We start from the raw sequence: 24,059 nt of genomic DNA on the forward strand, positions 1-24,059 counted from the left end.
ACATTACGCTAAAATACAATAAACGTATCGTGGACAAAAGGTGTCCTTAAGTGAAGCATTAATATGATCTACTAAATATTTGATGTGTGTCTGTGAAAATGGCTATTTCCCCAACATCCCATTAACAGTAAATGAGACCTCGACTAAACCGAACATCCTTTCCTTGTGTGTTATTTTGGCTGATCGCGTTCTGAAACCTTGCCCGCATCCAAGTTAATCCTCTTTATGACGTGTTAACGGTTAAACTGTGGCTCGCCTCCTGTGGGTATACGCGCTCTTTTCTGGCTGTTCCAGAAGACCTGCACATTAGGTCTGTTATGCAAGTTTATCCCTATCTTCTACACTGTTTACCTAGGCTGTTCTGTTTCACCTTACATTTTCAACAGTGTTTAGGTGTTGTTGAAGTCAGTATTGTTTTGTATTGTTATCATGAAAGATTCTCATGAACTGTTTATGAATTGAGACTGGACTTGCACTCATGGCTGAGTGACTTGTCGATGACACTGGGGGCTTTAGCAACACAGAAAACTGCGGTTACTGGGGTGTGTTCTGTGACACTGAGCGCAGATTTATACAATTACTGATGTATGAGGTGTGTTTGTGCCTCTGGCATCTGAAATATAAAAGAACAGCGAATCGACTTTGATCCCACTCAGAAGGCGGACTTTGCCGGCATTAGTCCGTGCGATGATGGATTAACTCCTGACAGGGACTGTTCTTGTGTATCTCAAACTGCTTCGTATGAAAGAAGTGGGCTAATCTCCAGTCGAAATGAGCTCTTGAGTGAGCTCTGAATCAGCACTGGGAGAAAAAAAAATCAAACACTTTGACAAGGAAAAAAAAAAAGAGAGACAGGCGTGAAAATGACAAGTTGAACACACACAACGACGAACTATCATCACAACCACGTAACCACGCAATTCTCATCTTTTTAATTAACGAGACGTTGGTACATGCGCTAGAGTCTGGCGAAAAGCAGCTCTCATTTCAGACTAAGAAAAACTCTGTCTCCGTTATTTTATCAAGGTGAACAGGTAAAAACAGGACAGGAAACGGCTCCCAAAGGCCTACTGCACATGTAGAGTACATTTCTTTACACAACATGTAGTACAGTCACTGCTCAGTCTCTGCTGTGTGTGTGATGCTGTGGCAGTCACACCAGAGGGTGCGGTCACTTCCACTCATGATCATGGGTCTGTTTTGAGCACTGCTTCACCAACGTTAAAGGGATATTTCACTCTCAAGAGTGCTTTAAATATTTTATTTCATTTTTAGTGTATGTTTTTGATTGGTCCAGGCAGCATTTGTGTGCAAAGAAGGACATTTAAAAAGATATCCTCCTGAGAACATACACTAAAACTGAAAATATGTTTTTTTAAAAAGAAATATAAAAAAATTAAAACAGAAATTAAACTTCAGTTTAAGTCTTCCTTGCAATTATAAAGGCAGTCTGTTTTTGTTTCAAACCCTGCTGAACATTTTTAAAGTTGGGTCGCATCCAGATGAAGCGTACGCTCCTCTGTATTTTAGGGCGGACCCCGTAGGTTCAGGCTGCAGATGTGGGATGCAGGCCTGTCCGAAAAGCAGTCACATCCAAATCCTGTCAATGGACCGCACACCCCATCTGTCTTATCTTTGCTCTGCCTGATGAGACTACCTTGAGTATCAGACATCGGTTGACATATTCAGGGTGGGGTCAGCTCGTTGGGGTTAAGGACACATCACATCCATGGGCAGGATGACTTTGTGCGAATTGGCCTTTTTGGATAAACCTGCCGATCTGCAGCCACGCCCTCTTTGACAGACCTGCAGTTCAGTCCATCGGTCCTTTGCTCAAAAAATAAATCATTAATAACCATTACATGAATAAAATAAAAATAAAAAACGGACAGAAATTCCCACCTCCAAACATATGCAAATATTTAACAAAGAAGTCCACGGCTGCACAACAGGTAAACGGTATTGGACTGCTGTCACTGGGTTGCCTAGCAGCACGGCAACACAACAGGATGACATCACTGTCTGTTCCTCAGGAGCTTCAAACAGACTGGACCCAAAACAAACAGAGAATGCCGTACAAATTCAGAGGCAGTCCAGCAGATAGAAAAGACTGCACGGGTTATCAGCTCGATTACAGAGCAAATTAATCTCACGTACACTCTGAATATGAAGTATTTTCCCCGATGCCCACCGTGAATATGACTTGCATTATTCATAAAGCAGAATCTTACATTATAAATAGCCTACTCGGCTGACAGGAATGTGTCCAACCCAAACACTTCCTCATACTCCACCTTAAATTAATACGAATCAATCAATAAAAGGCGAGGAGTAGCACCCTCGATTTTAAACACTCAGTTTCATCAACGCTTCTGCAGTGCATATCCATGGATAGTCATCGTTAAAAATAAAATAAGAAAACTGTCTGAGCCTGACAGCCCTCCAAAAGAACATTTCAAATTGGACAAATTTTTCCTTATCAATGAAATGATTGTCTAAAGCTAATACTTAAAAAAAAAAAATAAATAAATAATAATAATAATACATTTTTTTCTGACAAAAAGTTTTTTTTTCCCTGCTAAAAACAGGTATGATTGTGTAGGTAAGCACCTCATTAATGCATCCTTCAGTGCAGACGGCAGTGTAATTTAACCCAGCTCTGCAGTTTGAAGAGAGAGCCACTTTCCAGCAAAATGCTTCTGGGCCTTTGTGAAAAGATAACTGACACTAAATAAAGCTGGATATCAAACTGTTTATCTCAAAAGTACGGTGAAGGGGAAAGAATCAGGGTTATTTTAAACTAAAATCAATACTGAGGACTGAAATAACCTTTCAGCCAAGGAAATGCTCACTGTACTGAACATAAACCTCCATTAACCCTTCACCGGCTGTATGTGAGAGAGGATGATGAATCTGTTGCGTGCTTTGATTCCTGCTCGTTGCTCTCTGTGATCAGGACTTTTTCAGGTGTTTTCCTGATTAAACGGAAGGCCACTCAGAAACGAAATGACAAACGAAAACGGGAATGATTCCATTTTTTTTCCATGGACAACAAAAATGATTTTTTTCCCCGCAGCCTTTTAAGAGAGGATCTTAGCATGCCTGAACGTAGCATTGAGCATTTCATGACTTAAAGGAACGCTCGAGGGACAGGAAAACAAAATGGAGGCGGGAGAAAGCGTAAGAAATGAATAGAAATGGAAAAGGAGAATGAGGGGAAATCCGTGAGCAGTGGTATGTGCATTATTTAAACTCTGCTGTTCTAACCACAGGAGAGGGGTCCGCCCCCACCCCCCCCCGCCCATGTCACATGGAGCTCAGGAATAATGCGCTCTGCCTGTCACAGAGCCGACAGGCTAACAGACAGCAGTCACTGAACATGCTTTTCCTCACAAACTTCCCGACTCTCTTCAACAGCAGGAAATTACTTTCAAACAACCTTTCACAGGAAAAAAAAACGTGTTTATGGGATAAAGTCCCATACCGTTTTTATAATTACATATTTACCTATACAAAATAATGTAGCAATTAAGTTTTATCATTCAGTTTGGAGCGTCTGAATGAAAGAGCAGCATGAAGTAATTGCTTTAGGAGATATTTGAATATTTCACTTTATTTTAACTTCTTTTTTTGCTATAACTACAGTTTACAAAGACAGCATTGCAGTTTTATTTCTGTGCTATATTTCTATCAGACAAGAGAAACGCGCACAAGATGTGGAGAGGAGGTGGGGGAGAGGGGGGCGTCTGGGGTCATGTGCTCCTGGCGCCATGGAAACGGTTCCCCAGTAAACTCAAAATGGCGTCACTACGTCAGGCTGCAGTCGCTGTCCTTATGAGGGGCTGTTGTAGCCCTGGCAACAAAGAGGCTCCGCCCCTGCAGTTTCTACTTCCCCTAAACTATGCCCATGTCTGCCCCCCGCCCCCCCACAGCACGACCCTCCCTCTGCTGTAGGAAGTGGGTGACAAATTTAAGAGGAGGAAAAAGGGCTTTCCCTCAGAGACGGTGGTGGAAGGGGCTCAGTCCTGGTGCCCCGCCCCTTGTTGCCCCGTCCATTTGTTGCCCCGCCCCTTGCTGCCCCGCCCATGGGCTCACACGGCCGTGCTCCTGCCGAAAAGGGGGAAGGCGGTGGGGAGGGTGCAGGTGTGCTCCAGCCGCAGCTCCGAGTTCGTCCGGCCCCCCCGGGGCAGGTGCACGTGGGCGAGGGCGGGGGCGTGGCTGGGGGCGGGGGGCAGGTTGTTTCGATTCAGGTCCATGGCGGACAGCAGCCGCCCCAGCGAGTCCCAGTGCTCGTCCACAGGGAGCCGGATCAGCGAGGAGAACGGGCGCTCGGGAAGCCCCGCCTCCGGCCCCGCCTCCAGCCCCGCCTCCGGCCCCGCCTTGCTCGTCTTTGTGTCCGCCTGTTTGCGGGACGTCCCGGACGCGGGCTTGGTGTACGTCCCAGTCCTGGGGTCAGCCAGGACCTCGCTGTACGGTGGGGGGGGGTCCTCCATCAGCACGGCCTCCTCGTAGCAGGGGGGCTGTCCAAAAGCATCCGTTTCTACAGGAAACACCCCCCCCCAGTTACTTTAGGCAACATGGCGGCCGGCCAGTATACAAAAAATAAAAAGCATTTAAAATGAAAAGCATAAAGCATAAAAAAGCACATAATCTGTGAAGGTTACATAATTATTCCCAGTATGATTAATGCCTGCGAAATGCAGTCTGAACCAGTAATTTAACAGGATAATGTGGCATAAAGCACCAGAGAGGGAGAGAGAGAGAGAGAGAGAGGCCCGGGGGAAGTGTACCAGGCGGGTTCAGGTACTGCTCCTGGGAAATATTTATGTCCTTTACATCAGTGAGTTTCTACCCACTTCTGTCACAGTCTGCCACAGTCTGTCAGCGTCTGTTCCAGCCTGGTCCGTCAGATTAGGCACATCTTATCGCCGGAGAGTGGGGCGCGATGTTCCCTCCCCACCCGTATGTGTCTCTGGACTAAACATACTACGAGCTCAGATCACGCTCCACTATCTCAGTGATAAAGCCCTAACCCTAACCCTAACCCTAACCATACTACGAGCTCTGAGCACGCTCCACTATCTCACAGTGATAAAGCCCTAACCCTAACCATAACCCTAACCCTAACCATACTACGAGCTCTGAGCACGCTCCACTATCTCACAGTGATAAAGCCCTAACCCTAACCATAACCCTAACCCTAACCATACTACGAGCTCTGAGCACGCTCCACTATCTCACAGTGATAAAGCCCTGAATCGACCTCGTCCTGTAGTAGCCGTAGCCAAGCCCACTCTCCAGCCAAGTTTGAGGGGGGGTGGTTGAGTCCCTGCCATGACCCCATAGTATAATGAGTAAGGAACTGGTCTTGTGACCTAAAGGTTGAAGGTTCGACACTGCCGTTGTACCCTTGAGCAAGGTACTTAACCTGCCTTACCTCAGTATATATCCAGCTGTATAAATGGATGCAGTGTAAATGCTGTGTAAAGGTTGTGTAAGTCGCTCTGGATAAGAGCGTCTGCTAAATGCAGTAATGTAGTGCAATGACACCACCTGCCCTGTGAGCCAGTCCCTGTTACCCTCTCTGCTTCCTGTAACCTAACTGTCTCATGTGCTTTAATACAGCGAGGGATGTGAGCATTCACATAAAGAAAAACTTGATTGAAAGCTGACAAGTTTTTTGACAAAAGGCAAAATCTTTAAACTGAGCTGAAATTAATTTTCGGAAGACTCCTGAACGGCTGACAAGAACACAAAAAGCTCACAGAATGGCTCAGTCAATGTTCCCAGCACAAAGAAATCTGCTCAGCTGGAAACGGCAGAAAGCGGTCAGGAAAGGCGGTGAGAAACACGAGCGACTTTATAACTTTATAACCTTAAAGTGGAAAACGGCGATAAAGAAGCATCTGTGTTATGCTGTCTTTTATGGTGAAGCCAAAGTCCACTGTGTGGTCAAGAATGTTTTGTATTCATATTTGTACAATTTTCTTTAAAAAACACACGTGAGAGAGAGAGAGAGAGAGAGTGTGTGTGTGTGTGTGTGTGTGTGTGTGTGTGTGTGTGTGTGTGTGTGTGTGTGTGTGTGTGTGTGTGTGTGTGTGTGTGTGTGTGTGTGTTTGTGACTGTCATAAGAACAGTCCTAGTGGAGAGATAACACACTTGTGGCTGACCCTTGCCTCGTACAGCGTGCAGCCTGCGTGAGAAGCACACTTTAGCACATTTGGCGGTCTGGCGGGTTTTTTCCATAACCAGATAAGAAGATCGGCTCATGTGACCCGGTCGTGGGTGGGGGGGTGGGGGGGGGGCAGGATGTTCCTGCCTGCTGACGCTGTTCAAGGACATCCCCTGAGACAGCAGCACCAACTCCAAGGTGCTAATCCCGCTAACCAACACAGCACTAATCCCGCTAACCAACACAGCGCTAATCCCGCTAACCAACACAGCACTAATCCCGCTAACCAACACAGCGCTAATCCCGCTAACCAACACAGCACTAATCCCGCTAACCAACACAGCACTAATCCCGCTAACCAACACAGCGCTAATCCCGCTAACCAACACAGCGCTAATCCCGCTAACCAACACAGCACTAATCCCGCTAACCAACACAGCACTAATCCCGCTAACCAACACAGCACTAATCCCGCTAACCAACACAGCGCTCAATTCTATGTGCCTGCTTGACCACTCCGCTCTGCGGCAGCAGGGCGCCTTGTAACCCCTCCCACCCGCCCAAAGGGATCACAGAGCTTCTCCACCCTAGCTCCCCAGTGGTGGAACGAACTCCCCGTCCCTCTCCGAACCTCCCCCTCACTATCCATCTTCCGCCGTGGCCTGAAGACTCATCTCTTCAGACTATACCTAGAATAACCACCACCACGCTGTGTATATATATATTTAAAAAAAAAAAAAAAAACCCCAACCCTTTTTCCTGTCACTTGTTACATGTTGCTCCATCCCTGCACTTCTTGGTAAATTGTATTTGTCCTAATACTCTAGCTTATTCTTCTGCCTAGTTTGGCTTTGCAGATGTTAGACCAGGATAGTGTTCTTTGTTCTCGGCTAGAAATAGCTTTACAAAATAAGTAATTGTACCTTACTGAACCCGTGTTCAGCAGTTGTCTATGACCATGAAATGCACTTTTTGTACGTCGCTTTGGATAAAAGCGTCTGCTAAATGAATGTAATGTAATGTAATGTAATGCTAATCTCGCAAACCAGCACGGCGCTAACCGTGCTAAACAACACAGCGCTAATCTCGCTAACCAACATGGTGCTAACCGTGCTAAACAACACGGCGCTAACCGTGCTAAACAACACAGCGCTAATCTCGCTAACCAACATGGTGCTAACCGTGCTAAACAACACAGCGCTAATCTCGCTAACCAACATGGTGCTAACCGTGCTAAACAACACAGCGCTAATCTCGCTAACCAACATAGCGCTAATCTCGCTAACCAACACAGCGCTAAACGTGCTAAACAACATAGCGCTAATCTCGCTAACCAACATGGTGCTAACCGTGCTAAACAACACAACGCTAATCCTGCTAACCAACACAGCCGTGGGGATTATACATCACTGTGGAGCATGAGTGCATAAATATAAACGTGCACATGCATGTAGTATCAGCATATATGGATGTATGGCTTTTCCTTGAGAGCTAGACTCTTCCTCTCCTCCCACTCTTCCTGTGTGTGTAGGAGCAGCCGCATGCCAAGCCCCAGACTCCCCCTGACAGCCATGCCACCCCCCTCCCCGCGCTGCCGCCAGGCGTTCCGGCACCATCCGCCCACGCTTCTGTGTGTCATTATTTCTCACATACGCAGTGAGACACGGAGAAACAAACGGCTGGGGCGCTATCCCACAATCCCCACCGCGCCTCAAACTCCCATCAGCACACTCAAAATGGGCCCCACTTTCAACGCCACGGTCAGAGAGGGGAGGAGAGGTGAAAGAAGGACAACAGAAATTAAATTCAGCAGAAGAGAGAGAGGGAGGAGGAGAGACGAAGACAGAGAGACAGAGAGACAGAGACAGAGAGAGATGGAGAGATGGAGAGATGGAGAGATGGAGAGGGAGATAGATTCAGACAGAGATGGAGAGAAGGAGAGGGAGAGATTCAGACAGAGATGGAGAGATGGAGAGGGAGATAGATTCAGACAGTGATGGAGAGATGGAGAGGCAGATAGATTCAGACAGATGGAGAGATGGAGAGAAGGAGAGGGAGACCGATTCAGACAGAGATGGAGAGGGAGAGGACGGTACCTTGAGTGCTGGTCCAGGTGCTGGGGGGCAGGTGTGGGGGCAGGGTGTGTGGGGGGCAGAAGTGGGGGGGCGGCTCTCTGGGGGGGTAGTCTCTTGGGGGGTACTCTCCAAGGGGGTAGTCCCTGTGGGGGTAGTCTCTGGGGGGGTGGTCTCCGGTGGTATACTCTCTGGGGCGGTAGTCTCTTGGGGGGTACTCTCCGGCGGGGTAGTCCCTGTGGGGGTAGTCTCTTGGGGGGTAGTCTCCGGCGGGGTAGTCCCTGGCGGGGTACCCGCGGCACTCCAGGGGCTCGGTCTCCAGCGTGCGCAGGCAGTGCTCTCGAACCCGGGCCTGGCGCCTGCGTTTGAGGCGCCGCTGCAGGGAGCTGCAGAAGCAGCAGAGCATGACGACCAGCGCCCACACCAGCCAGAAACCCGCGAAGCACGCCAGGAAGGTGTAGGTGCCCTGCGACATCACCATGCTGCCCCGCCCGGGCGTGGCCGGGCAGAGCCGTCCTCCGCGCTCCGCGCTCCCGAAACCAGCAGGCGTCCCGCCAACACCATCCGCGCGCCCTCGCCGTCCTCCGACCTCTGACCCCCGCTACTCCCGCGCTTCCTGCCCGCGGGTCTCCCTGCATGAAGAGGGGGGAGAAAAAGGAGATGAGGCTGTGGAATCGACCTGCTTTCCTCCCGCGCGCCTCTGCCGAACCCGCGCCCCTCCGGCGGAGGTCCGGTTATGGAGAGCGCCGTGGCGGTCACGCGAGGATCCGCACGTACCCCAAAACCCGGTTCGCCCGGGAGGCCCCGCCAGTGCCGCTAACAGCTGGGGCCACAAGGCCGCGAGAAAGCCTGCGTGTCTGCGGGGGGCCACAAGGCCTCAGATCTCCCGAGGAAACCGGGCCCCATGCTGGGGGGTGGGGCGCTGGGGGGTGGGGGGGTGGAGGGGGGGCGCTGGAACTCCCATCGCTCATCAACACGATATTTATCAAAACATTGGCCCGCGATACTCAAACATGGCGAGCGCTCTCCCATAATTCATCTCAGCTGTTCAGCCACAATAATTACCCCGGGAGGGGGGTAAAGTATCCGTTTCACACATCTGAGAGAGGAAAGCCTAGTACTGCATGTTCCGCAGGGGGAAAAAATCCTGACTATCATATGGTGTAAAGACCAGAGTACTCCAGAGAAAATAAACGACTGTACCGTGCATAAAAACCTCACTCTCTTTGATGCTGACTGATCCGCTCCAGTTTGTGCTCAAATACGTCTGTGGCTTGCTGTTATACCTGTAGCCTATATGCTGGCTGGAATATTGACTGCTCTGTTTTTTGCGGTGATAATACTGAGATCTTTCCAACTACAACTTTTTGTTTGTCCTCTTCTCACCTTATCCCACAAGTTACTGTTTTATCACTCCGTCGCAGACCAGATGCACAGATTGTGAGCTGAAGTTCAGTGACTCCAGTAGCTGAATAATCACATTTCAGCGGGCTGTGATTCAGACCGGTCTGTATTCCCACGGCAGTAACGGTGACTGCCACAGCCTCTTAGTGACCAGATGCTAATCTCAGTGACCTTTCAAAACAACGCGCTGCCGATGGAGGGCCGATTTTTATCAGCGCGGTTTTTTTTTTTTTTAACGGGCTGTGGATCTGCCGCTCCGCTCGTTTTACCTGGATCTGCCGCTCCGCTCGTTTTACCTGGATCCAGCCCCTCCCGTTTCACCTGGATCCCAGCGATGATTCAGCGCTCTGAAGTGGAGGCGGGTGGGGGGGGGGGGTAGGGTCGCTTTATCGCCGAAAGGACGTTGGGGAACTTTCGCACGAGGGCACTTTGAAAACCTCTGATCCTGTCGCCACTCAAACGCGCCGCTGATGTTGCTGCTCTCCCGCGGCATGCTGGGAAACGCTGCACTTTGAAACCGCGCGTAATGAAGTCGACCCGCTCCATGTCAGTCCCCGAGCCCAGCCCCTGCTCTTACGCGACTGGAGCATGTTGATAAGAGCGTTCATCACGTCCTACTTGAAGCTCTACTTTATCTGATGAAGCGCTCCATGAAAACCCCTCACTGTAATGCTCTGGGGTCTACAGCATCAGGTTTTGTTATTTATTTTTCGTGATGAACATTAACAGGGAAATGAGAAAAAAAAAATGTGCTGAACACTGACTGGCACTTAGTCTTCTCGTTCAACATGTCAGAGCATTTGGATTTAAGGTCACAAACAGAATCAACATGATGGCAATCGCCAGAATCAGACTCATGACTATGTGATGCTTGTGTATGTGTATATCTCAGTCATTAAGTGGAAAAGTCCATTTTTAAAATTATTTTTCTTAAATTGACTGGAATTCACAAAGAGCTGGAATTGTGACTCTGGAATTGTACGATATCAGCATTTCAAGTAGTGGAAAAATTCCCACCTGTGAGCCTGTCCTTCGAATTCAGCCAGGCGCCCAGTAACATCCACACCCCAGATTTCTCCCATAAAGCACCAGCACCAATAATACCGTTATTAATTGTGTGCTACTCTGAATGGACACGTCTGCGTACCCGGTCATAATATATTTATTTTAAAAAATGAACACCTGAGATCAACGGTGTCATAATCGGTTTATGAATTGGTCTACTCTCGTTTCTGCAGGTGAGGGTAGGCTGCGTTTCCCGCAGGAAACCGGGTTAATTACCGGGCGATGGAGATTCGTTTTGCTGTCAGTCGTTTTCCCTGTGGCTCGGATAAGTACCTACGTTCCATTTACCGTCTGCAATCAGTTTGCAAAAAGGCACCGTCGACACGCGCCGCACGTATCGACAGCAGCTTGCTTTCAAATGGAAACAAAATGTTCAGCAAGTTCGGGCACAGTCACGACAGAATCCACGACAAGCGCCTCCGCTTACCGAAAGCATTCATTTAATAACCGCTGTCTGGTAAATCAATATTAATTCCTCAGAGATTAACCGAAGAAGCATATTCATAGCTACCTTTTCATGCCACGCGTGTCCCGACGGGATTTGTCAGATAACGCATGTAGATCCTTTGATTATGTTGTGAAGACGCTGCGATCCATATTCATTGCCATAGGCGTCTGTTTACACGGTTAGGTCGAGGGTCTGTCAAACCCTTCCATCTGCCGTCTCGATCCGTTTGTCAGTATAAGCTGTATACTTTGGACACATTTTCAAGGGAATCGCCGTCGCGTCTCGTCGTTTTCTTTCCAGTGACGCGTATCCATCACTCCGAACTGTCGAGCAGCACGACCGTCCGTTCGCGTTCCCGTTCCTGTTGTGCGTAAACTTCAAATCGTACGCGTCTGTAGAGAAGAGAGCCGTGATCACGAGCGGGTGGCGTTGTCGTGCGTGTAGCTGGACAGGAGTTCCAAGCTTTGTGAACTGACTCCTCCTTTTTAACCGTTTGTACAACTGTGCCGCGTGTCAGTCACTCGTGAAGGTGCACGATTCGATCGCGTGATGATCATTTCACTGGATATTATCTAGACGGTGAATTTTGTCTTTAGAAATATTGGACAGAAATAAGAGCATATTTGTCGGAATTTTAATATCACAACAGGGATTCCTCCACTGGCCGTTTGTGTTTGCGCTGTCATTAAGACCAAGAGTTTATGAGAGAAAGAAGAGGGTGAAATTGTTAGATTATTAAGATTCAATAAGATGCCATGTTTCATAATGCAGGAATATCTGACTAACAGTATAAGCGTCTGCATGTCTGTAAACCCATCCAACGACCCATCTGCCTCTGTTTTCTGTCTTCAGGACCCACTGTCTGATTCACTGCTAATCTTGTTTTGCACAGTCCAGCGCTGTCTTGAGTGCTGCTTCATAAATGTGTTCCTTAAAACATGAGGCTTGCGTGTGGCAGCATGTGTTCTCTTGCCTGGAGGGGGGACGGATGGGTGGGTGGACGGTTGTCTGTCTACGAAGAAGCCGAATGACTGAAGAACTTGTCTGTGTTTTCATATGGACCAGAGATACGGAGACAGGACGCCCTCCAAGTGAACAATGCAGAACTTCTGAACTCACTTTGGATTGTTTTGTTCAGTTTCCCAGGTTGCCACAGTGAAACGATCATTGCAGGTTCATTTCTGTCAAGCCACCCACAAAAGCAGGTTAATTTTAATGGCACATAAGCTAACCGGGGCGAAATGCAATACCATTTTGTCGCCCACAACTTGGCCTAGATGGCTGGTCTGAAATTCAGTTGTTTCACAATACAACAGATACTGATACATGACTAATACGGTTTAAAGATCACTGTTGCTACATCCTGTGCAATTTTCTGACCATTATGCATTCACTGTGAGAAGCCACTTGTTAGCTGCTCTTATCTGGAGGATGATTCACAAATGAGTTATAGACCAGTGTTAATGACGTGCGATAAAAAGAAAGCAATCTGATGAATTATTCAAGTTTTTTTTTTTTTTTTTTTTGAAAATACAAGAGCTGTGCTCCATGGTGTTTTTGGGCGGTTTTAGTTAGAGATAATTTAAAAGTTTGTAACTGAATTCTTGTTTTCCCGTCGGTGTGCTCTACGGTTGAAGGAACTGAAGTAATTTGCGCCCGGACTTGTTCTAATATTTGCCGGCTTATCGGTCTCCGATCGTCTCGGCAGCCTTAAAGATGAACAATGGCCGTTTTGTGCCTCTCCCGTTTCTCCGTCATAAAGATGCGTTTGTTTCCGACTGTGATTTCACTCGAACCCCCAGGCTTTTAACAGCTCAAACTCCTATATCCTTCGGTGGGATATAAGTGCTTATCCGTATTTCCATATCCATTATAAGGCCGGCTTTGGAATCTGCCTTCCCAGAAAGAATGGTGTGATTCATTGGCCGGTGAATGCGTCAGGATGTCAGATGGCTGTTTCTCATTCAGACGGCTCATGGCTGTCCTTTAACAGACGGCGGCGGCCGCTGGATTTGTACGGCTTTGTCTTTGCGTGCGCGCGCATGTCCGTGCAGCGCACGAGTCGGTCGTTGTGCAGTTGTGGCCTTACCTGCTCAGGGCGGTATGGATAACGCAGTGTGCCGCAGGCCTGTGGTGCATTTCCGTTTACCAGGAAGGAACAAAGCCAAAGCATGCGGATTCATCAGAGTGCGCTCCCAGCTCTGAAACGCGCTGCTCGCAGGTTTCTGATGCGGAGCTTTTATACACACCACACGGTGGCCATGTCAGGAAAAGGTCATCGCTGGTGGTCAAGCGCTGCATGGAGCAGAAAGTGCAGGTTGTCACCACAGGGTTCGCTGTGTATGAGGGAAAAGTAAATGAGCAAATAAATACATTTCAACACTTAATAGGCCCTGGTCAATAATAATAATAATAATTATTATTATGACAACATGATCAGGTGAGGTGGCTCATTCCTTTTTTTCCCCTCCATTTTGGCTTTCCTCTGTCCTCCTTTTCCGTTAGATTGATATTTATTTTTCAGACATTTGAGATTAAAGAGAAAAAAAAAATGAACGTGTGCCGATGCCCACAGACAGCCGGATACTCGGCCAGTGAAAAACGAGGCGACATTCCTGGGAATCCTCGGACCGCGGAGATTCCGCTCGGCTTTCCGCCTCGGCCCAGGGAATTCCCGTTTCGGCCTCGACCCTGGGAATGCTGTTTGGTTATTAGGGCAGTTTTATGTCGGGAGCTTATCTGCATAGACAGGATTCCGGCGGCCCCATCTTGCCTCGTGAGGCTCTGGCAGGTCTGGCTCTGCAGCGAGCGCTCGCTCGAGAGAACTGATGGAGCAGCTCTAGCTATTGCCATGACAACAGTTATGACAAGAATTCCATTCCTTGTGCGTTCCCACTGTAAAGCAGAAAGGCTAAAAATGAACTTTGTCACTCGTCACAGCAGTGAATCGCTCCCAGGTGCCCTTGTTGCCTGCATTATCTGTCAAATAAAAACCACGGAAAGCGTGTGGATGCGTGTAAATAGTGTTCTTCATGAAATAATGGTCCCAGTACTGTAGAATGCATATGCAGGGTGACCTTACAGCGATGTTCACTGAACACAGTGCCACACATACAGGGCCTAAGAGTTTGTGAGGATTTGAGTCCTGGGTCACTGTAGACTCACTCTTTCCCTGTGGGAATGGTGGCTGAAGACTTGGGATCCTAAAGCACTCATGGGGTTGCAAGAGTGCATCCTATGGCCCGAATTAGGGTTTGGGCTAGGGTAAGGGTTTAGGATTTGGTTCAGGGTTTAGGCTAGGGTAAGGGTTTAGGATTTGGTTCAGGGTTTGGGCTAGGGTAAGGGTTTAGGATTTGGTTCATGGTTTGTGCTAGGGTAAGGGTTTAGGGTTTGGTTCAGGGTTTGTGCTTGGGTAAGGGTTTAGGATTTGGTTCAGGGTTTGGGCTAGGGTAAGGGTTTAGGATTTGGTTCAGGGTTTGGGCTAGGGTAAGGGTTTAGGATTTGGTTCAGGGTTTGGGCTAGGGTAAGGGTTTAGGATTTGGTTCAGGGTTTGTGCTAGGGTAAGAGTTTAGGATTTGGTTTAGGGTTTGGGCTAGGGTAAGGGTTTAGGATTTGGTTTAGGGTTTGTGCTAGGGTAAGGGTTTAGGGTTTGGCTTATGGTAAGGGTTTAGGGTTCAGTTTAGGGTTTGGGCTAGGGTTCAGGGGCAGGCTTTACTGACCCACTTGTGGGGTGTGAGTGTGAACCCTAAGGCCTGGATCAAATCCAAATTGGGTGAGAAATGATCGTGCCAATGGGCCCCTTTAACCCTAACCTCTGCTAACCCCCCTTAACCCCCCCCAACCCCATTAACCCCCCCTAACTCTTTAACGGCTAGCCCCTCCTAACCCCGCTAACCCCCCCAACTACCCCCAAACCCCCCCCAACCCCCCCTTTTTGGGGAAAAAAACTGGGACCTTCTAGTTATGTTAGGTTCCAGCTCTTTAAGGAACGTTACATATAAAACTTTAGAAGTTTAGAAACTGTAATCTTCCGCTTGCCACCTGTCAGGTATTCCTGTTGCCTAGACCACAGCAGACGGTCCTTCAGCCTCCATGCTAGCAGAGCAGCGCTGGCCTGGAACAGAAAGGTTCTCTGCGTCTGGCTCTGGCTCTCTCTCTCTCTCCCTCTCTCTCCCTCTCCCTCTCCTCTCCCTCTCCCTCTCCCTCTCCCTCTCTCTCTCTCTCTCTCTCTCTCTCTCTCCCTCTCTCTCTCTCTCCTCTCTCCCTCTCTCCCTCTCTCCCTCTCTCCCTCTCTCTGGCTCGCTGTTGTTGTTATAACGGCGTGTTTCTTCGCTCTGACCTCTCTCTGACCCTCACAGTTCGCTCGCTGCTCGCTGAGAAGAAATACGCTGCAAGAGGTGGTCAGAGGCCCACAGGAAAATTAGGCCAGTTCTGGAGAAATCCTAAAATGGCGGCTGCGTCACAAGACTAAAGTTCACGGTAACTTCGTTACATTACAGGCGTTTAGCAGACGCTCTTATCCTGAGCGACTTACACAGCTTTTTACACAGCTGGATATATACTGAAGCAATGCAGGCCAAGTACCTTGCTCAACGGCATTGTCCAATCGAACCTGTGACCTTTAGGTTACAAGACCAGTTCCTTACCCATTATACTACTGAGAGGCAGTGTTAGTGTTTGAGTGTACGGGTGTGTGAAGGAAGAGTAGCTTTGTATTTAGTCCTACTCTGGTTGATAAATGTAATTTTCTCACATATCCCCCCCCCCCCCATGCCTTGGGGCCTGTGTTTAGTGGCCAGTAGTGCTGCAGGCTGCATTCACCAGTCCCTTTTCTGATTCTGACTATCCAGAACCTGGATTTCTGAAGTGTTCTTTGTTTTGAGCCAAACACAGATACCTCCATTGTGGGCTGACCTCTGCTTTTAGGGAGAACAGCAGAGGTCAGCAGAACGCACTGAAGCCCCGCCACTGTGGAGCCTGAAAGAAGCGCGCCCCCCCCCCCCCCCCATCCTCCCCGCCCCTCCCGTACCCTCCCCCCCCCCCGCCCAGGCGCCAGCTGCGGGAGAGAAAGACTTTTACGGGCCGAATGCGAACAACTTTCTGACGACCGGGTGTTCCGCAGAAAGCAATTAGCTCGGTGGTGTAGAGTGCGTCTCTCCGGACGCACTCGTTTGGGCCTGCGCTGGCTGGGGGTGTTGCTAGGGAACGCTGGTGAATGGCTGGCTCTGTTTGAGCGGCTCGGAGCGCGCAACCTTGGGCCATTATCTCAGCAGTGTCTTTATTACGCTTCCCGTAGCGCTGCGGAGAAGCCCTGGGAACAGGCTGTACCGCACGGGCGCCCTCCGCGGCTGCCCACGCTCCACGCTCCGGGCCGGGGGTGTGCAGGCCCACCCCAAAACGACCCGTGTGGCCCAGCGCTCCGGGCCGGGGGTGTGCAGGCGCACCCCAAAACGACCCGTGTGCCCCAGCGCTAAGACACCCCATTCAACTCCTCAAAGGTCATGATCGAATTCTGGGAATAGCCAAAAAGTAGAATCGAGTGTCCTGGTGCTGGACCTGAAGCCTGCACCCACGTCGGCCCTTTTTGGAGAAGATTGGACACCCCTGCTGTAAGCCCATGCTCCAGCCTCTTCAGAATTCATTCCAGTAACCAGCAGTGACAGTTGAAAGGAGATTTGACGGTACGGGATGGCAGTATGGGATGGTGGTATGGGATATGGGATGGCAGTATGGGATGGCAGTATGAAATGGCGGTATGGGAGGGCGGTACAGGATAGCGGTATGGGAGGGTGGTATGGGAGGGCAGTATGGGAGTGCGGTACAGGATGGCGGTATGGGAGGGCAGTATGGGATGGTAGTATGGGAGGGCAGTATGGGATGGCGGTATGGGATGGAGGTATGGGATGGAGGTATTGGATGGCAGTATGGGGTGGTGGTATGGGAGGGTGATATGGCAGTATGGGATGGCGGTATGGGATGGAGGTATTGGATGGCAGTATGGAATGGCGGTATGGGAGGGCAGTATGGGAGGGTGATATGGCAGTATGGGATGGAGGTATTGGATGGCAGTATGGAATGGCGGTATGGGAGGGCAGTATGGGAGGGTGGTAAGGCTGTATGAGAGGGTGATATGGCAGTATGTGAGGGCGGTATGGGATGGCGGTATGGGAGGGCAGTATGGGATGGCGGTATGGGATGGCAGTATGGCAGTATGGGATGGCGGTATGGGAGGGCAGTATGTGAGGGTGGTATGGGAGGGTGGTATGGGAGGGCAGTATGGCATGGTATGGGAGGGCAGTATGGCGGTATGGGAGGGCAGTATGGGATGGTAGTATGAGAGGGCAGTATAGGATGGAGGTATTGGATGGCAGTTGTATGGGTGTGGATGGTTAGCCTATGAGCGACCTTCTCATGTCATGTTCCGGTGATTCACGCTCACGTGAACCTGGCATCCCGAGCTGGGTGTGTGACTCAGGGGTGTGTGACCGGATGAGCGGGGGGGGGGGGGGGTGCCCGAATCGCCACGCCGGGAATGTCTGGCGGGCCTCCAAGCGCTTTTGTTCTCGCACAAGAGACGGGAGGCACTCGCGCTGTGGCCGTCTGCCCCGACCCCCCGGGCCCCCCAGGCCCCCCGGACCCCCCCGGGACCCGCTGACCCCCCCCGCTGTTATGCAAATGAGCCTGCGACACACTCCCGATGGCGGAGTTCCTGGGAATACAGGCGCTCCCTTTGGGCACCGGTGGGAAAATACTGGACACTTTCCCCCGGAAAATTCCTAAATAATTAAGAATGGAGCACTGTGCGAATCTACAGCCTCTTAATGAGAATCTCCCTCAGAGGCAGGGAAAGCCATCCTGTGTGTGAGCGCGTGTGACGGTTTAGTTCTGTATGTGCTGCATTTCTGCTTCCTGACGTCCCAAACCGCAGAAACTGGGGTCACTGCGGGGCGTGTGACCTCTCCGGTGTCACTCCGAAAGGTCGCTGAGCTCGGCCGTTTCTGATGCTGCTAACGGGCTAACGGGCTAACGGATCTGACAGACGCTAGCTGTCCTGCATTAGCATGCTGTTGGGGTGCTGTCGTGTTTCGGGGTCTCACGCTTCTGCGCCCCCCCCCCCCCCTCCCTGCAGCCCCCCTCATACTCTGCTTCTGTCACAGAGAGAGTGGGGGGGGATAATCCGATGCCGGTGGACGGGCCGCTCTGCTGGGGCTGATAGGACAGACCTGGCTAGATGGCGATGTCTGCATTGATATGGAGCAGTACGTCATCGCAGTGTGATTATATACTATTATTCTTTCTCTTTAAATATACTGATTGGAACCCATGCTTTAGGCGGTAAATGCCAAAACGTCACCACTGTTATCTACTGGGTGACCTTAAGACAGCCAATCAGCAGCGAGACCTTGCAGCTTCCATGTGTTTGATTAAAAAAAAACACTTCACGTGATCACACAGAAGCTGTACGACCTTGCTGCTGATTGGCTGTCTTATCAACACCCAATATATATGTTGTTAAGTTTTTTTTCCCGGAAGCATTTCACATGGCCTCTGAAGCTTGGTTGTTTACTATCGAATCAAGTCTAATTAAAGAGAGGAAGAGGAACAGAAAGCTAACACACCATATGCTGGTGAAGACCGTTATCGCTTTTGATAATTATAGTCGTGGTATGTCACCCAGCCCTAACCTTGGCTGCTCGTCGAGCAGCAAATTTGCAAACTGTCACAGACTTAAGATGGGAACAGACAAGCACCTGCGTGTTAAAACTTGTGGATTATTAATTTTTTTTGGGAGGTGAAATGAAGCCTTGTGTTCGCACGCAGTCATCAGGAGAGCGCTGGTGTGTTAGTCGTGTGGCAGACGTGGGTGCCACAGTGTGCTCTTAAATACACAGCACTGATGACAGAGCTCAGCTAGAAGCAGGCGTGAGAGGCCTTTCCCCAGAGCAGCAATGGACAGCGGAAAAACACCATCACAATTCCGCTAACAAAAGCGTGGCACAAACTCAGTTTACGATTAACAGGCGTTTGGATACTACTGAACATTACAGCAGAATCGAGACGGCTTTTGACAGGAGCTACTGGCCACATTAACCCATTGAAGAGCATGTTTTTATTTTCCCCAAAATTCTAAGTCAGTGTCCTAGAACTCCACTGCTTTCAGTTACAAGCAGTGATTGTGAAATCAGCATTAGAATGTTCAGTTCAGTTCAGTTCAGAGGGAGAGAGAGAGAGCAACAGAGAGACAGGGTGGGAGAGAGAGGGGAGAGGGAGGGAGGGAGAGAGGAGAGAAAAGAGAAAATGGAGAGAGAGAGGGAGGGAGGAGGGCCCAGATCACCTACACACCACCAGGCAATGTCCACAGAACAGTGAATTCAGCGTCCTTGGTAAAAGCGTGTCGGGGAACATTGGTTGCCAAGGCAGCCTGGGCTCTGTGCGATCCCTCAGAAGCCCCATGATGCATCTGTGCGATCCCTCCGAAGCGCACGGCGGCGTTTCGAGCCCCATGATGCATCTGTGCTCCCCAAATGCAGGATCGGTGTCCCCACCACTGGCCTGAGGAGGGAGGTTCTGCCACGGGTACTCCCGCTCTCTTCTCAGTGTAAAAAATCCATCTGCAGCATTAGGTACCTCTTTTAAATCCCTTTTAGATGTGTTGCCTGGCAACTGGTTTGAGGAGCAGTGTGTGCTGGGTCGCCGGGGGCGAGCGGCGCCAGGCCGGGCGGAGAGAGAGAGAGTCGCTGCGCTGGAGGCCGCGCGGCGTTTAATCGCTAACTGTCACTTCACAGCGGCGAACACGCGCACACACCGCGCCGCTAAGGAGGAGCTCAGGTCCCGATCTGTCAGAGCCGTCAGCGCCAAATAAAAATAAACCTTCAAACGCTGGAAACCAGGCGCCACACCGCTCTCAGGCACACGGCTGCGCTGAAAGATTAGACTTTTATTTAAAAAAAAACGAAATACGCTTTACTAGGAGAGCGCGATTATTAATACAGAGGAGAGCTCCGACCACTGAAAGAACCAGACGCGACGCGGGTAACCAAACAAAACATTATTTATTGAAGTACAGTGCTTATGCAAAAAAATATAGATTTTCAAACTGAAAAGTTACACAGAAGGCCAGAGTGAACGTAGAGTTTCACAGGCACATACGGAGACAGACGGGAAGCAGAGAAGAGTCCAGGGTACAGGGGAGAGAGAGAGAGAGAGAGATGGAGAGATGGAGAGAGATGTATAGAGGAACAGAACACTGCAGTTATTCATGTCATAGTTATCACCACCACGGCCACCAGGGGGCACCATTCACACTCAGCACATGCTGCAGCAGTGTCCTTAATTAACCTGTTATACAGAGTACTCTGTGGTGTCAACACTGCCCCCTTCTGGAACGGCATGGTAGAGGACCGCGGGAGTGCTGCCAGGCTGTGCGTTCGATTGGACCTCATAAAGATGGCGGTAACTAACACTGCTGGGGCTAACAGCGAGGTGTACTCATAACGGATATACACTCTGCGTCAGTGGTGTCACCTTCCAGTCCAGGAGGGGGCGCTGTGTCTGCAGGTTTAACTCCAGTCCTGGAGGGCCGCAGTGTCTGCAGGTTTAACTCCAGTCCTGGAGGGGGCGCTGTGACTGCAGGTTTAACTCCAGTCCTGGAGGGGGCGCTGTGACTGAAGGTTTAACTCCAGTCCTGGAGGGAGTGCAGTGCCTGCAGGTATTTGTAGTTTTCTTTCAGTCTGAAGCCACTTAGCATTGAGAACAGGGTATGTGGAATCTTAACTCAAACAGTGACCAAAATAAATCTCTTGCTGAAACTCATTGAAAACCAGGAGGCAGTGCGACCCCCCAGGACTGGAGTCTGACACCCCTGCTCCACATGAAAAAACACTTTGCTTGTATTTGACATCGCGGACCCAAACTAGCTAATCTTACGACGCGTAACACGTCGACTTTCACTGGCAGTTGGACAACCGTATGGCACACGAGTTACTGTTATCCACACAAAGTGCACATTACCATCATCAGGCTGAGAGAGGAGACTGAGCATGTGCGTGAGATTCCAGTTTTATACGTGCAGGACGTACATCACCTCACCTAACCCCCCCCCTCCCCCCCCTCAACGTCACAAAAAGAGGCATTAAAAACAAAACTGAAAAAAATTATAAACACATTAAAAAAAATACCTCAATGGCACTGAGTTTCACAAGCTGATGAGAATCGGGCAGTTCTCATATCCGTATACAGAAATACATATAGACCTCATATGCATTATGATTACATCAGCAGGTCCCTACCTAACCAAGCGCACAGAGACATTTCACAGATGATGCTGCAAACAGCAAATAAAACAAACGAAAGCAACAACCAAATGTTCCGACAGATTCAGTCACGTGATCGAGCTACGAAGTTGATGGTGCTCTGAATTGATGGTATTGGTACAAATACTTTGACACCCCCCCCCCTCCCCAAACTACATTTTCCAAACTCTGATACACGCATTTGGCAAAGCTCTCTCAGCTTTAGACACATATTCTAGACTCCATGAGTGGAGAAGCACAATCGATCAGAAACACACCTGGACAGGTGACCAACTTGTAGCAGTCTGGTGTTGCCAAGGCCCTGTCTTATACTGGAGGTCAAATCGCCTGTTATTATAGATTTATTTATGCCAACTAATTATACGGACATAAGGATCACAGTAGCAATCTCTTCCACAGTAGAGGGACAAGCACCCAACACCACCCTGTAAAAATATCCACCTTCTGTGGGGGGTCTGTGGCTCATGTAACTGACTCAACGGGATAAATAACTACCAGGCAACGGACTTACTGTGGGACACTGAATCTGGACCTGAGGTCCATTCACAAACAGCCCCAGCACGCGCTGATCCTACCTCTGAATGGCTCTTCATCAGGACCTATTCACAAACAGCCCCAGCGCGCTGATCCTACCTCTGAACTTCATCAGGACCTGAGGTCCATTCACAAACAGCCCCAGCGCGCTGATCCCACCTCTGAATGGCTCTTCATCAGGGAGCCTTTCCGGGTTTTTTTCCGGAACGTTCCGCAGAGGGTTCAGCGGCTGGCGTAGAGGCGGCGTGGGGGCACGAGGGGGGGACAGCTCAAACCCGGTTTAAACTCCATCACTAGAACTCGGGGACAAAGCGAGCAGCGGTGGGCTGGACTGTGGGAGCCAGTCTGGGCGTTAGGAGGGTACACGCGTGGGAACGCCGTACGGGCCACCGGGACAATGCCAACACAACACAAAAAAAAACCACACCCCTCCTCTCAGTGGGGTGAAGACTCAGCGATCGCACGAAAGTGGTTTCAGAAATGACTCCCTGAGGGCGACACACAGTAATGAGAGGATAACGGGCTCTCCGATATTAAACAGCGCCAGAGCGGCAGCAATAAGCCAAGCGCGCGGTCACGTCAGGAAAAGCATGCTGGGTAATACTGCTTTTTGGCCACATGCAATAACGCGAGGAGCCAAAGCCGCCGAAAGGTTACACAAATTTTGGAATAATATCCGCTGGGTAATTATTTACCTCGTTATCGGCAGCTGCGCACCATCAGAGCGAGTTGTGTAACCCAATTACTGCGTGGGATGACCGCTGCACTGCACTCTGGGTAAAGAGCAGGAGTGGTACGCCGGTCTCTGGGACCAACTCCCAATCTGGCTCAGGAACAAAATGTTTATCTAATCATTCACAACAGAATCGGTAAATCACAAGCCTGACCATGCGGCTAGCATACAGTGTGAGGGGATGGGCATGATGCCGGTGGGCAGGGAGAATCTCCTCCCTGTACAGACCTGCACTCACTGGAAGGAAGCCTGACAGGTAGACAACTTACTGCCATTTTCTTACTTCATTCCAAAGTGGCGTGAAAGCATTAGGTGCCAATTACTTTCTGCTCGATTTTCTAATAATACACACGCATTAATGAGCAGTGAGGTCTGGTCAACTAACCTGCAAGATATAAACGGGCCCAAAGGGGGAGAGGGATGTGTTCGGTGTCATACGCCAAAACAAACAACCAGCGTTTTACTGGCCTGCAAGCGGGAGGATGTGCCCACAAATTATCACAATCCTAGAAAATATTTTTAAAAAACAATGACATAAATAGATATAATAGGAACCTACTCCTACAGCCATGCAGCCAACTTAAAAGCCTCCATTAACGGACAGGTAGACTCCATGTATTTGTATAATATTGCAGCAGTGCACGCGATGTCAGACGATCGGGGACCCATTATATTTTTACACCGGCGGGAGGTTCACCCAGAATGCTTTTTTATTTACAAACTAGGATTAGAAAACTAAATAATAAAATAAACAACAACAGTGAAATGGCGGAATCTGCAAATGTAACGAACACAAGGCCAAAGGAATTTGACTGAAAAGCCCCTGAATGATTAACGGATGTGACCTGATCTGAGAGTTAGTCCAGCGCTCAAATCCCCGTTTTAAAAACACAAGCGCCGCTGGTCAGCAGGTCACCGCTATATTCCTGGAAAACGCGGAAGAGCGGTCAGAAAACCAATCAGCGCCACTTCCGCATCGGAGGAGGCCACCGCGCTGGGACAACGGAACAATCATTTTTCCCAGCTGGGTGCCAGAGCGAGGAAACCTAGCCACCGCGGTCTGCCTCTGCCCCGGGACACGGCCTGGCGTTTAAGGAAGCGGATGTCGCGCTCAGTCACCGCTGTTCAGTCAGGCCGGTTACCCTACCTACCACGCCACACCCGCTCCGTTCAGTCAGGCACAGGGTTAACCCTAACCCTAACCCTAACCTAACCCTACCAGCCCCCGCGGTCTGCTCTGCCGGACACGCCTGGCGTTTAAAGGAAGCGGGACTCGTCCGCCTCAGCCACCCGCTCGTTCAGTCAGGCACAGGGTTAC

The 24,059-nt window shown here is 49.8% G+C and overlaps 2 protein-coding genes across 6 annotated transcripts in view; both read right to left on the reverse strand.

The window, feature by feature from the left end:
• Positions 1-1,249: 1,249 nt before the first annotated feature.
• Positions 1,250-14,537, reverse strand: LOC135262627 (proline-rich protein 7). The gene is made up of 3 exons (XM_064349676.1): positions 11,225-14,537; positions 8,269-8,876; positions 1,250-4,540 (listed from the first exon to the last, which is right to left on the reverse strand). The coding sequence occupies exons 2-3, from the start codon at positions 8,723-8,725 to the stop codon at positions 4,092-4,094; spliced, it is 906 nt and encodes a 301-aa protein (XP_064205746.1). The 5' UTR covers positions 8,726-8,876; positions 11,225-14,537; the 3' UTR covers positions 1,250-4,091.
• A 5,658-nt stretch (positions 14,538-20,195) lies between these two features.
• grk6 (G protein-coupled receptor kinase 6) overlaps positions 20,196-24,059 on the reverse strand; it is a 38,258-nt gene continuing 34,394 nt past the window's right edge. For 2 of the 5 annotated variants that reach the window (XM_064349671.1, XM_064349669.1), the window contains one exon: positions 20,196-23,787. The gene's annotated coding sequence lies outside the window, so the exon portion shown is untranslated. Of the gene's footprint in view, positions 23,788-23,898; positions 23,951-24,059 lie in introns of those variants that run through there. The other 3 variants (XM_064349673.1, XM_064349670.1, XM_064349674.1) reach the window with 3 other exon arrangements.

The sequence above is a fragment of the Anguilla rostrata genome, chromosome 9 (genome assembly GCF_018555375.3).
Source record: "Anguilla rostrata isolate EN2019 chromosome 9, ASM1855537v3, whole genome shotgun sequence".
Classification (NCBI taxonomy): Eukaryota; Metazoa; Chordata; class Actinopteri; order Anguilliformes; family Anguillidae; genus Anguilla; species Anguilla rostrata.

Excerpts from the sequence above, each read along its gene's own strand:
- LOC135262627 (XM_064349676.1), bottom strand. The coding sequence starts at position 8,725 with ATGGTGATGTCGCAGGGCACCTACACCTTCCTGGCGTGCTTCGCGGGT. Across the intron at positions 4,541-8,268 it reads CACCTGGACCAGCACTCAAG|AAACGGATGCTTTTGGACAG; the intron begins GTACCGTCCTCT and ends TGTTTCCTGTAG.